Below are 11,681 nucleotides of genomic sequence, written 5' to 3'. Positions count from 1 at the left end.
CACGCGGACTCCGGGTCCGTGTGTTTCAACATCTTGAATCCTTTGCGGATGAGGAAGCTGCCTCCTAGCAATCCAATCAACAAGGAGAATCCCTTGGTACTGGCTCCTTCCTCATATGGTATATTAGTTGTTAGTCAGAACTACCCGGTTGAGTGCGGGCAGAGGTTTCGGGTCGCGTGTGGAGTGATTATCCACGAGGTGAGACTTACGGCACAGTCAAGCGAAAATAATGCCACTTTCGCTATAGATGAATGGATTTCGTTCCATCGCTCAACAATCATGGTCTGCAGGGTCTTGAGACGCGAAGAGTCAGAGCGGGAGAGAAACTAGTCAAGCGATGTAGCATCGATCAGTGGGCACAGTATATGAATGGTAAGCTCATTTATGTAGTGACGACTTCCATTCTTGCTTGCCTTCCTTCTTTTTTCCTGTTCTCTGTATACACTTGGGGCCTCGATAAGAAGACTAGAACTGGTCTTTGTCAATAACTTGCGAAGATGGCAAACTCGATTGGTGGAAAGGATTGCATGGTCAGTTTCTGCGGTTCAGTGTATGTTTTGAGCAGTGCTAACCTTCCTCTCAACTTTGACAGATCTCGGAATGGATTCTCTTGATCGCTGCTTGGGCTCTCGTGGGCTTGAGAATGTACACTCGTCTACTCGTGCAGAAGCAGAAGTTGAGGTTGTCTGAGTACATCCTGTTGTTTTCTGCTTTGATTGGTCTGGGACTTATTATTTGCGAGTAAGTGATGCTTTTAGCTGCATCGAGCAAGAGTAACTTCCGCTGACAAGATTCTTCAGCACACTGACTTTTGAACTCGGAGTCATGGATGACTGGGAGCCCTCAGTCAAGTTGTCAAAGATCTCTTTTGCGTCAAACTACTTTTACGACTTTGGCATGGTGCGTATACTCACATCCTCCATAGTGCCAATCACAAAATTCTCACATGCGACTTCTAGGGCTTCCCAAAGTTGAGCATGCTAGCTTTCTACTGGGGCGTGTTTCCTGCTGACAGACCTACACTGCGCAAGGCCATGTATGTTGTTACTGCCTATGTATGCTGTGCCTACATGACCGTTCTCTGGATGGATACGTTCTACTGTGGTGTGCCCGTTTCGGTCCAATGGAGCCAGGAAGAAGGTGCTTGCAGTGTGTTCTACGCTGATACACCTTTCTACTTCAACTTTTCGATGAATCTTTCTTGCTATCTGTTCAGTAAGTCTTAGCTGCCTACCAAATAATCCCGAAGGCAAGGTCATCTGACTCGGTTCAGTCTACGGTCTTCCCCTCTTCTTGCTCAAGGGAATGAGCAAAGAACACAAAGCAGCCATCTACTTCACTTTCTCCTTGGGTATCATTCCCGCATTGACGACTTTGATCCGTTTCATCACGTTGAATACTGATTCAACCGAGCCTAATTTGGTTTATATCCTGAGTATGGTTGAGATGGCCACAGCACTTGCTGCCGTCTCGGTGCCTGGATTGAAGCCGTTGCTCGATAGACGTGGTTCGGTTGCTGATGACCACTCAGTTGTTAGTGGAGAAGTTGTGAGAGATAACAAGTTTGCAAGCGAGGTCTGATGGTAGTGTTGATGGTGACGAAAAAAAATGGAGAGAAGGTGCTGGAAACAGGCTCTTGCCGGAAATGGTTTGAAAACTCTCAGAAGTATGTACATACAAGGAATTAATTTGATTCAAAAGATTTGTACATATGGTCTCGGTCACAACATCAGCTATGCTCGTGTATGCTAATAACCTAGGGGCTGTCGCAGCTTCGCAGCTGCTCCTTCTCCATCCCAATGTGCAACGGTCGTCATGGACTATCGACTACATAGTCGCAGTTCGAATATCAGTCTAGCTTGGGAAAGACCTTGATGGAGATTCATCCAGAGAGCACATCCTTGATGAGTGCAGTTCTGCGTCCTAAAGGTGACAATCTTCAGCATACGGTGCTGTTAGTTCGTTCATCTCGTTATGGAGTTGAAGCGAAGTTCTTTTTTCCCGATCTTTGTTCCGATACTAGCTGACTGAATGCCTAAGTGTAAGAATCATGGTCACTATGCACAGAGCCTTTCCAGGTGAGCATACCTCAATGTATGCTGCGTAGACCCACGTTTCTCGAAATGCTACTGATCATTATCGCTGTTACTCTCCGGTCTCCGAAATCCAGATCATCAATAGACGTACACCTTGCTATTACTATCGTAACCTCAAGATCTGATGGTCGTCGATAAGTCATCGAGGCTTCGTTGCATCTCTGCCTCGGCTGCTGATCATATTCCCTAGATCTTACCTAGGTATCTTGTGTTAGATATCTAGCTCGGTACGAGAGCATCCGAGATCAGGTCGATCAATGTTGACTCGCTTCTTGTTGCGGCCATTGATAGGGTTTTGCCGATCTCGTTATTGTGCGGATCATCGTGGTCGGAAGTTCAGTTTGATCGATGGTGACACTAGTCATGCCTTCCAGAGTATGAATGCATTGGGTATGAGAGACAGAGAGAAAGAAGAGATATCGTAAGTCTCTACGAGAGCGAGTCAAGGTGTGAATGAAGATGATTGGACAAAGTAAAAATTAATTTGATGGTGATGCCAGTCTGTTTATCTATCATCACTTTGTTTGATGCTCCTCGTCATCATAATACCCATGCCCATTTGTCTCTCATCATAGTCGCTGTCTTCTCCAGCAAGAGGTGTGACAGAAACTCTATACTCGCCATCAGCGCTCTTGGCCCCTAGTCCCGCCTCTTCATTGCCGCCATTCTGGCTAGACTTTCTGTCTAGGTTTGTCAAGCGCACTACACTCTCAGTACGATGCAGAGATCCAGAAGCGAGGGAGTTTCGAGAGCTGCGGCGGCCTAGACAGCTAGACACAATGTGACGGGCCCAGCGAGCGTAGTCACGACGAAAGGGACCTGTTGTTCCAAAGACGATGAAGATTAACAGCCCCAATGTTACTCCAGGAATAAACATCACAATGGAAACCATAGCAGAGCCTGCAGACAAGTCCAGCTTGGCGTTTTTCGCATCTGCTCTTGAGCCAAGGTAGCGAGCGATCGAGTAGTAAATAAGGTAGATCTGCATGATGCTGTTTTGCGAGATTAACGAATGAGCGATGTTGTAAGAGATGATTGAGGTCCTTACCATAGCAGGACGAAACAGATGCAGAAACGGATCAAAAGCCATTTGTCGTACATTGAATCGTTCTTGCGTGTGCTTGGCTTTGGTTCGCGAGCAGGCAGCTGTGATTCGGTTTGCTTGTTGACACTTCGAGTGAAGTTCCCGCTTTGCATCTGACTATGCATGCCACTCTGCATCTGACTTTGAGATTGGCCTCCCATAACCCTGCTTATTTGACTCCTTGTTTTTGAAGTGCTGGGCAAGGAGAACTTGATGCGCCAACCGAGACGAGCAAAGAAGCCGTTCTTCGCTGACGACGAGTCACTAAGGTACTTTTGAATGGAAATGTATTTGTAGAAGACGAGTGCCAAGAGGAACAGACCGATGGCGACGCTACCAGCCACTGTCTTGATCGTTAGTGTGTTTCCGGTAGTAAAACATGATGAGCCAACTTACACAAAATGTTGCAAAGGATCAGTGAGACTCCAGGTGTACGGTCTACAGAGGAAGCATTGGCGATTCCAATCAGAATTGCTGGCACAATGATTGAGGCAATCTTGACAGATGTAGAAACGACATGACCACCTCTGTCGAGGAACTCGATACGCAGACGCCAAACATGACGCCAAAGGCCAGCGATCCATGACAAGAAGAGCAGTGATTCCACATTGTAGCAATACAGTTGTATCTCGTAGAGGACAGTATCCAAGGGCGTATATGTTCCAGTGAAGGCTGGTTTGCCAGTATAGTGGCCACTGATCTGGTAGTTGTAGCTAGCAGTCGTAATGGTCTCGAAGCTAGTGAAGAAGTGTATCTGCTGGATGAAAGCGGCCACGATGTTGACAATCATGAAGCATGCGCAGAGCGGAACATCTATATACAAATACATTAGTATATGTGAGAGCGTTGGCCTCTGAGTAGCTAGCTTGCAGACTTACATCCAAGAGGATCACCGTGGCGCATGTGCATGAGGATCACCAATCCAGCAGCCACAGCATTGGCAATCGTGTACAGCAAGACAACAATTGCCAAACCCTGGGCATCCGTTGGGATCATGCCTCCATCAGACATGGCTTCGAGCAATCAATTCAATGTTAATCGAACTGACAACAGGGAACAGAACGAGTAAGTGTGAAAGGAAGGCCTTGTTTCGAATATGGGAGCTGGGTCCCATATAGGACGGTGGTGGTTGCACCACAAGTCATGGGTATAGACTTTAGCTTCGAGCTTCCAGAAAAGCGAGCCCTAGTCAAGGTTTCATGGAGTTGAAAGCAGGCAGTGTCAGACGAGGTCGTGTCAGTTTCAGCCATCACTGACTGACTGCCGGCATCATAGCAACGGTGATAGGGCGGATGCGACTGATTGAAGCGCAGCCTTTAAGGTTCGAGACGCTAAACAGCGGGCAATAGGGTGTGTTTCAACGAAAGTGGGCACAACGGATACGAGGGAGGTTCGCTTTGACCCTGGACCAAAGTCAAGTCACAAAGTATATATCGCTAGAGAGACAACGAACATCCATGAAAGTCGTCAGATGGTTAAGAGAGCGGTTCGTCGAGAGTTGAGCTAACGTGCGTGCAGTTGAACAACGTGCCAATGCTCTCAACACTATCATTCTCGAATGGCACATTGCGAAGAACGTGCCTCAAATTCTCGAAGGCAAAGCGAGAGAAGGCGCAGAGGTGATAAGGTGAGGAGAAGCGCGGCTCCTACCAAATCGGAAATACTATATCTGATCTCCCGGCCCGGGTGCCATGCTGTGCCCTTGCAGATCACACACATGGCCATGCAGATCAGCCCTAGCAGCCGCTCAATCCTATTTCTACACCACTGCACTTATCTTCTTGCTTAGGAATCTGGTCCTAAGCAACATGAGCAACAGCAAGAACAGAGTTGAGAAAGAGCTGGTACAACAGTCGGATGTAACACCGGAGGCAGAGTGTAAAAGTTTGTCTGGCTCGTGGCCGTTGATAAAAGTCAACTCTGGCTAAAACTCCACAAACAGGATTCCCACGTTGTTGTCGGCGGATTTTTCTCCGGGACGACGCCTCCAATCTCACTTGATTCAAACAAGCGATGGAAGGTCTCTGAACAGATTCACGACTGTACTCGAGTCGGACCGGTGCTGGGTTGCAATTGAGTTGTGTGATTATTGAATTCTTGCATCTTGGGTTCAATGAAGCGAATGTCCAGCAAGAATTGGCGTTCCTTTTGACTATTCGCCCCAAGATCTTCGCTGTAGGCTGTCGCTTATTAGCTTGAAAGACATTACGCCAGCAGAAAGTCTAGGATGGGTGCAGTTCAGCGACGCGCATACAACCTTGTGTTGGCGTACACGAAGCAGACATCGGATTTTTGGAATCTTATACGAGGCAAGTTGGCCAATCATGCCGCGTGGGAGGTTTCTGTGACTCCCGCTGGGTTATGCTCTCGGCCGAGATGAGTGTTATTTGACATGGTGCTTGGGCTCCACCTGTAGAAGTCGTTTCTCTCACTCACTTTCTGACTGGTCGAGACTTTCGAACTCTGATAAGACCAGTTGATGCTGACATGGTATTTGCATAGGCTAGAATAGGTATCCCACGAGCCCCCCCTCAGTCTTGTCCCAATGCGGTCTTGCCGACAACATTCTAGAAGCTCTCCCGGGGCTTCCATAAATTTACTGATCTTGTCTGATCTGGTGTTCGAATTCCTCTCGATTCATACTGACTCCAACTTTGGCGTCATCAAAGACTTCAGGTCGCCATGATAAGTTAAGCTCGTGAGATTGTTCATGCTATTTTTGAAGCCTGAGACTTCATCTCCTATACACGTACATCCAACACGCATTGTCGCATTTATCTAAGCAGTGGCATTCTCAGCGGGGGTCTCGACAGTACCGCTCTTCTCCTTGGCCTCCTGGTTCTTCTTGTTGGCCGCCAGTTGCCACGCAGGTATGGCAGCTCGTCCGTTCATGGAGCGTCCGTAGGGACTGGATGTAGAAGAACGATCCGGAATCGAGGACTTGGGCTCTGTCACTGGTGTTGAGACGGATTCAGTCGAGGAAGGCTCCGGGGCTGGCACTGCACTTGCAACTGCAGCACCACTTCCAGTAGAAGGGTTGAAGGTAGGAGCAGAGGGATTGGGACGACTTGTTGGCGCTGGCGCGGACATGCGGTTGTTGATCAATGTCTTCAGACTCTTCATCTCGGTAGCCAGGTCGGCCAAGCGCTGGTCGGCCGACTTCTTCTGTGCCTCCATGGCAGCAGGTATCATGTCCTTGAGACCACGAATTTCATCATTCAACCTCCTTCCTTCATCATCTCGTCTCCTGCTGGCATCCTTCAGCTGGCCGATGACTGACTCGACCTCGGAAAGAGCGGTATCAAGCTTCTCTGTGCGAGCTTGCTCAGATGACTTGAGGTCTTGTGTATCTGTTGCGAGTTGATCCAGGAGGGCAAAGGCTTTCTCAAAGGAGGCATCGACAGCAGCCTTGTCTTGCTCCAGCTGAGGCGGTGTAGGCGGAGCGATCAAAGGATAAATGTAACGCTTTGCGACGGTATAGGCGCCGAAACCTAGACCTCCAACTACAGTTGCCATGATGAACCAATCACGCCAGTCACGTCGTGGCAACTCGGGAGGCGGTGGCGGTGGTTGTTGCCAGTAGGCATTCTGGTTGTATTGTTGAGGTGGTTGGGATTGATATTGTTGTACTTGTGCTTGTGGAGGCGAGGAAGTAGGTGGTTCTGAGCCGGCGCGTTGTAGAGCAAGGTCGATCTCTTCTTGGGTCAGGTTCTTGGAGCGGAGGAAAGCGATGCGTTGGTCGACAGGAGCTGAAGCAACAGAGGGATCCTGCAAGACTATGAATGAGGTCAGACATGTTGTGAGGGAAACGGAAGACTGGTTGCATACACGAGACCTGGGAGCAATTGTTAGCTTGTCGGTCACGTTGGAGCTGATTCGGTTGAGGCTTCACTTACAGCACTGACGATGAGCTGCTCGCGCACCATCTTGACAAGTCGATCACTTGACGAAGCAAGAATTCAATGGGGATGCAAGATGACAGTCGTCGACGACACAAAGGTGATCAAGATGAAGACGGAAATGCAGCGGTAAAGTGTCATAGGCCGATAGCGCCGGCGCATGAGCCGAGGCAATTGTGGGGAGACCCTGTTCTCTCGAGATGCTCGTGCTCGTGCCTGTCGGGCTTGGCATTGTTGATGCCCGTCGGTTGTGTTTACTTTGGCCTTTCGAGACGCTTGCAGCTTTTGTTTACTGACGACATTTTGCTGTGCGCCCTCTTCCGCGAATTCTTGTTCACTGGCCTATACCTATCAAATCTTCGGACAGCATTGTGTAAAGCATCATCTACTAGGCGACACCATGTCGCAAGACCAGGGCATCTTTTCTGTGCGCCGCCCTCGCGAGGTTAGTCGAGTCGTCCTTTCTTGCCCACTGAGCTCATCTGACTTTGAATGATATAGACACTCGGCCCAATCAATCACAATGCATCCGCGATCCCTATGCCCGCCTCGGCCATGAAGCGCCAAAGTTCCTTCGGCCTCGGCCAGATGCAATCTGCCTCACATGCTCGCTCGACGTCTGGTTCTCGCATGTCTCTGGCACCGGGATTTCCTAGGCAGCCTGACTTCCAACGCGCATCTTCTGGCACCAACCTCGCTGATCTTGGTCTTTCCACCGTGAAACGCCCCTCGACCCAGAACATGTTCAACAGTACTGGAGGTAGAAAGAGCTATGCGCCAGTCAGCAGCACTCCGGCTCCTGCTCTTCAGCTGGGCGACAGCTCTCAGCGTCGCAGCAGTGTATACAGTGCCCGTCCTTCAGCTGCTTTTGGCGGTCCTATGGGTCACCAATCCTTCTTCGCGACTGCCCCTCCTTCGAACCAGCCGCCCCAGGATCCTCGCAGGCTACGCGACCCAAACACTCGTAACCAGATGGGAACTGAACTTATGGAATTCCTTACCCAGCGCAATTTCGAGATGGAAATGAAGCACACCTTGACTCACAAGACCATGACATCCCCTACTCAGAAGGACTTCAACATGATGTTCCAATTCCTCTACCATTGTATCGATCCCGCATACCGCTTCCAGAAAAACATCGATCAGGAAGTCCCTCCGCTGTTGAAGCAACTTCGCTACCCTTACGAGAGAAACATCACAAAATCACAACTTGCCGCTGTCGGAGGTAACAATTGGTTCACTTTCCTCGGTATGCTACACTGGATGATGCAGCTTGCAAAGATGATGGAGCACTTCAGCGTTGGCACCTATGACGAGGCTTGTATCGAATCTGGGCACGACGTTTCGGCTGATCGCATTACCTTCGAGTTTTTGAGTGATGCCTACCGTACCTGGTTGTCCGTCGACGATGACGATGATGAGGATGACGAAGAGGCCATTCAAAGGCTGATTCAACCTCATGTTGATGCTATGGCAGCCAAATTCGAGGCTTCTAACCAACAAAATCTCGAGCAGGTCAAGGCTTTAGAAGCAGAGAGCAAGCAACTCCAGGAGCAAATTGACGAACTCGGCAAGACTGCTCCTCGTCTGGCAAAGCTTGACGAGCAAAACAAGATCCTCGAAGAAGACAGAGTCAAGTTTGAGAATTACAACAACAGTATCGACAAGAAGGTTGAGAAGTACGAAGATCGTTTGCGTATGCTGGAGAGTGAAATGCAGCGTCTTGATCAGGAACTTGCGGACGCAGAGCAAGAACGCAACAGTTTGCAAGAAATGGTCGACCGACAAGGCATCACTGTGCAGGATATCGACCGCATGACAGCCGAACGCAAACGACTTCAGACTGGTGTCGAAAGTACAAACTTGCGACTTGAGGAGACTCGTGATGCGGTTGCCAAGAAGGAAGCAGAAGCAGCTCAAAGGCTTGAAGAGCTTGAAGCTGTGGTTTCCAAGTACAACCGCATGGCATACGAAATTGGTGTAATCCCACCAGACGCACCGAACGCTCACGGTCAAGAGTATGAACTGATTCTCACAACCAACGAGGGGCCTGCATTTGGATCATCACAGATGGGCGAGCAACCACAAGACTCTGATCGCCTGCTAGCGGAGACAGGGACTGGATACCAACCGCATCACTTACTAAACCTGGACGTCCGAGGCAGCCTCAAGAGCAACATGATCAACCTTAGAAAAGAAATCAGCGAACGAAGAAACAATGCTCTCGAGGTTGATATGAACAACCAAGATCTGCTCGACAAGATCAAGGAGGCCATTGGAGACAAGAAGGCCGAGACAGAGACACTGGAGCATCGCGTACGCGCTGCAGAGGACGAGTTCGAGAAGACAAAAGAGGTCAGTCACGGTGCAACTTGAAAGATGCGAGAATGCTCACTAACATACAACAGATCACAAACTCGCAAAAGATGGCTTCGGATGCGCAAATCGAAAAGATGGAAAAGGAACTCGCCAGAATGCGTGCTGGACTTACGGAATCAGTTCAACTGATGGAGCAGCGCGAGATGAATACCAATCTCGAATACGAGCAGTTGACAGTAGCATCTTCAGCGCTCCGCGAAGAGCTTCACACGGAGCTTGAGCGTATGCTGAACGACATTATCAAGTTCAAGGTACACATTCAGGGCAGTCTCGAAGGCTACGAAGAATTTGTGGCTCAAGAGGTCGAAAGAGAATGTGAGGAGCAGGAAAGAGAGGAGATGGGTGCTGATGATGAAAAGTACGGCGAAGATCTCGAAACAAAGGTGGAAGAGATGGACCTCGACGAGTAGGGGGATGTTTATAATGGCTTGACGAATTGGTCGTGTCGGATGGTCTGGCATAATCATGGCGTTTGCACTGATCTGGTTGGGTGGTCTGCTTGATGATACCTCTGTCGTTATTTGGGTTCTGATGGATATTACGAATGTTTCTAGGATTATGAAAGTCGTTGCCTGTTTTCTTTCTGATTGTAAATGGTAGGTAAGCATTCAGGGTGGCTAGAGGGATCGTGGTCTGTGCATGTACCGCCACGCATTGAGGCTGAGCGGTCGAGTTGCTAGTTCCAGCGGTTGCCCGCCAACACCTGTTCACATCAACAAACCCCTGCTTTTTGTCTGGCACCTTCAGCAACTTTGTCGCATACAGGCTGCGATAGACCCATCCAAAATTCAGCCCGACTCGCATCGTCTTCGTCCCATCATGGACAGCCCTGAACCCGATACGCCCTTTGCGGCCGTCAGCGCCCAAACAACAAGATTCGGAATGGTGAGCTTCCTCGCCCCTTTCAACCCATAGGCACCTGGGGAAAGAGATGGACTTCATTTGTGCTACATATTTGCATGGCGTACAATATATATCAGAGAGTATAGGCTAAGAGTCATGGTTCAAATGCAGCTTTACCAATCCTACCTGGACAAGTCAACGCCGTACAAGACATATCGCTGGATTGGAACTGGTGTCATCTTCTTCATGTTCGCTTTGCGCATCTTCCTCGCTCAAGGCTGGTACATTGGTATGAACACCCTAACCATCATGCTCAGACACGAATCTTTCTAACACTGTTTTACCACAGTCGCATACTCTCTTGGCATCTACCTCCTGAACCTGTTCCTCGCCTTCATTTCGCCTAAGTTCGATCCCGGTCTCGAGTCCGCCGAAGACATGGAAGAAGGCAGTAGTGGAGACCTTCCCACAAAGTCAACCGACGAGTTCAAGCCGTTCGTACGCCGCCTCCCCGAGTTCAAGTTCTGGCACGCAGCCACCCGCGCCATTGTCATTGGTTTCTGTTGTTCATGGAGCGAGATTTTCAACTTGCCTGTCTTCTGGCCTGTCCTCGTCGTATACTGGTTGATTCTTGTCGTCTTGACCATGCGCCGTCAGATCCAGCACATGCTGAGTAAGAGATTCTAGAACACATGCACTGCCAGAAATCGAGGACTAACGAACAACTCAACAGAGTACAGATATGTCCCATGGGACTTTGGCAAGAAGAACTACGGCGCCAAGAACAGCAACTGATTTTATGCATATTCCACGCAAGAACGAATGCCTCGATTAATGTTGTACGAAGCCCACACCGATTTGTATTAAAAGAAGAAATGCATCGACTCTTTACGGATTCTAGTATGGATGCGAAAGGACAGGATTGGTGCGATCAGGAGTGCAAAGGGGCTTTTTTGTTGTCGGCTCTTTTCCATATTCTAGCGTACATTCTCAGGTTCTGCTCTATCAGAGTTGGGTACCATGAAAGCATCCAAATGGATCCTCAAAAAGAACATAACGATGACTTGCCAGACGCCACGAAACGAAGGTGACACGTAAGTGACCGTAGTTTTCTGAAGTTTGTCAACAGAAGTCTTGCTAGATTGGACGAACTGAACAACACAAGAGTGCTCGCCGTGGATTTATTATCGTATGGGCGATGGCTCAACATTATGGCTTTTCATTCGCTCTAATGTAGTCAATACTGCTAAGCTGATTGCAGTCGTGTCATGGACAGCAGGTGTGGTCAGGGTGTCTGTATAAACCAGAACTTAGTGGTATAGTCGGCGATAAGTGGAGATAAGCACTTAGACGTCACAAACAACATTCAAGAACACCTTC

At 49.0% G+C, this 11,681-nt stretch overlaps 5 protein-coding genes across 5 annotated transcripts; 3 read left to right on the top strand and 2 right to left on the bottom strand.

Moving 5' to 3' along the window:
* Positions 1 to 497: 497 nt before the first annotated feature.
* Positions 498 to 1,581, top strand: M437DRAFT_40363 (uncharacterized protein; the record flags this gene model as incomplete). Its single annotated transcript, XM_041020181.1, has 5 exons — positions 498 to 530; positions 593 to 741; positions 801 to 900; positions 960 to 1,215; positions 1,274 to 1,581. The coding sequence occupies 5 exons, from the start codon at positions 498 to 500 to the stop codon at positions 1,579 to 1,581; spliced, it is 846 nt and encodes a 281-aa protein (XP_040883097.1).
* Positions 1,582 to 2,601: 1,020 nt separating this feature from the next.
* Positions 2,602 to 4,191, bottom strand: M437DRAFT_81908 (uncharacterized protein; the record flags this gene model as incomplete). Its single annotated transcript, XM_041027646.1, has 4 exons — positions 2,602 to 3,088; positions 3,145 to 3,523; positions 3,577 to 3,993; positions 4,059 to 4,191. 4 exons carry the CDS (start codon positions 4,189 to 4,191, stop codon positions 2,602 to 2,604), a joined length of 1,416 nt encoding a protein of 471 aa, XP_040883096.1.
* Positions 4,192 to 5,958: 1,767 nt separating this feature from the next.
* M437DRAFT_81907 (uncharacterized protein) lies at positions 5,959 to 7,106 on the bottom strand (the record flags this gene model as incomplete). The annotated part of the gene is made up of 3 exons (XM_041027645.1): positions 5,959 to 6,956; positions 7,009 to 7,015; positions 7,077 to 7,106. 3 exons carry the CDS (start codon positions 7,104 to 7,106, stop codon positions 5,959 to 5,961), a joined length of 1,035 nt encoding a protein of 344 aa, XP_040883095.1.
* Positions 7,107 to 7,479: 373 nt separating this feature from the next.
* On the top strand, positions 7,480 to 9,868 carry M437DRAFT_40652 (HEC/Ndc80p family protein-like protein; the record flags this gene model as incomplete). The annotated part of the gene is made up of 3 exons (XM_041020225.1): positions 7,480 to 7,524; positions 7,581 to 9,434; positions 9,488 to 9,868. The coding sequence occupies 3 exons, from the start codon at positions 7,480 to 7,482 to the stop codon at positions 9,866 to 9,868; spliced, it is 2,280 nt and encodes a 759-aa protein (XP_040883094.1).
* A 409-nt stretch (positions 9,869 to 10,277) lies between these two features.
* On the top strand, positions 10,278 to 11,096 carry M437DRAFT_41815 (retrieval of early ER protein Rer1; the record flags this gene model as incomplete). The annotated part of the gene is made up of 4 exons (XM_041020449.1): positions 10,278 to 10,343; positions 10,473 to 10,590; positions 10,651 to 10,974; positions 11,035 to 11,096. The coding sequence occupies 4 exons, from the start codon at positions 10,278 to 10,280 to the stop codon at positions 11,094 to 11,096; spliced, it is 570 nt and encodes a 189-aa protein (XP_040883093.1).
* Positions 11,097 to 11,681: the final 585 nt, after the last annotated feature.

The sequence above is a fragment of the Aureobasidium melanogenum genome, assembly GCF_000721775.1.
Source record: "Aureobasidium melanogenum CBS 110374 unplaced genomic scaffold scaffold_3, whole genome shotgun sequence".
NCBI classification, from domain to species: domain Eukaryota; kingdom Fungi; phylum Ascomycota; class Dothideomycetes; order Dothideales; family Saccotheciaceae; genus Aureobasidium; species Aureobasidium melanogenum.
The sequence above is the reverse complement of the archived record's forward strand: the minus strand, read 5'-3'. Positions and strand labels throughout refer to the sequence as shown.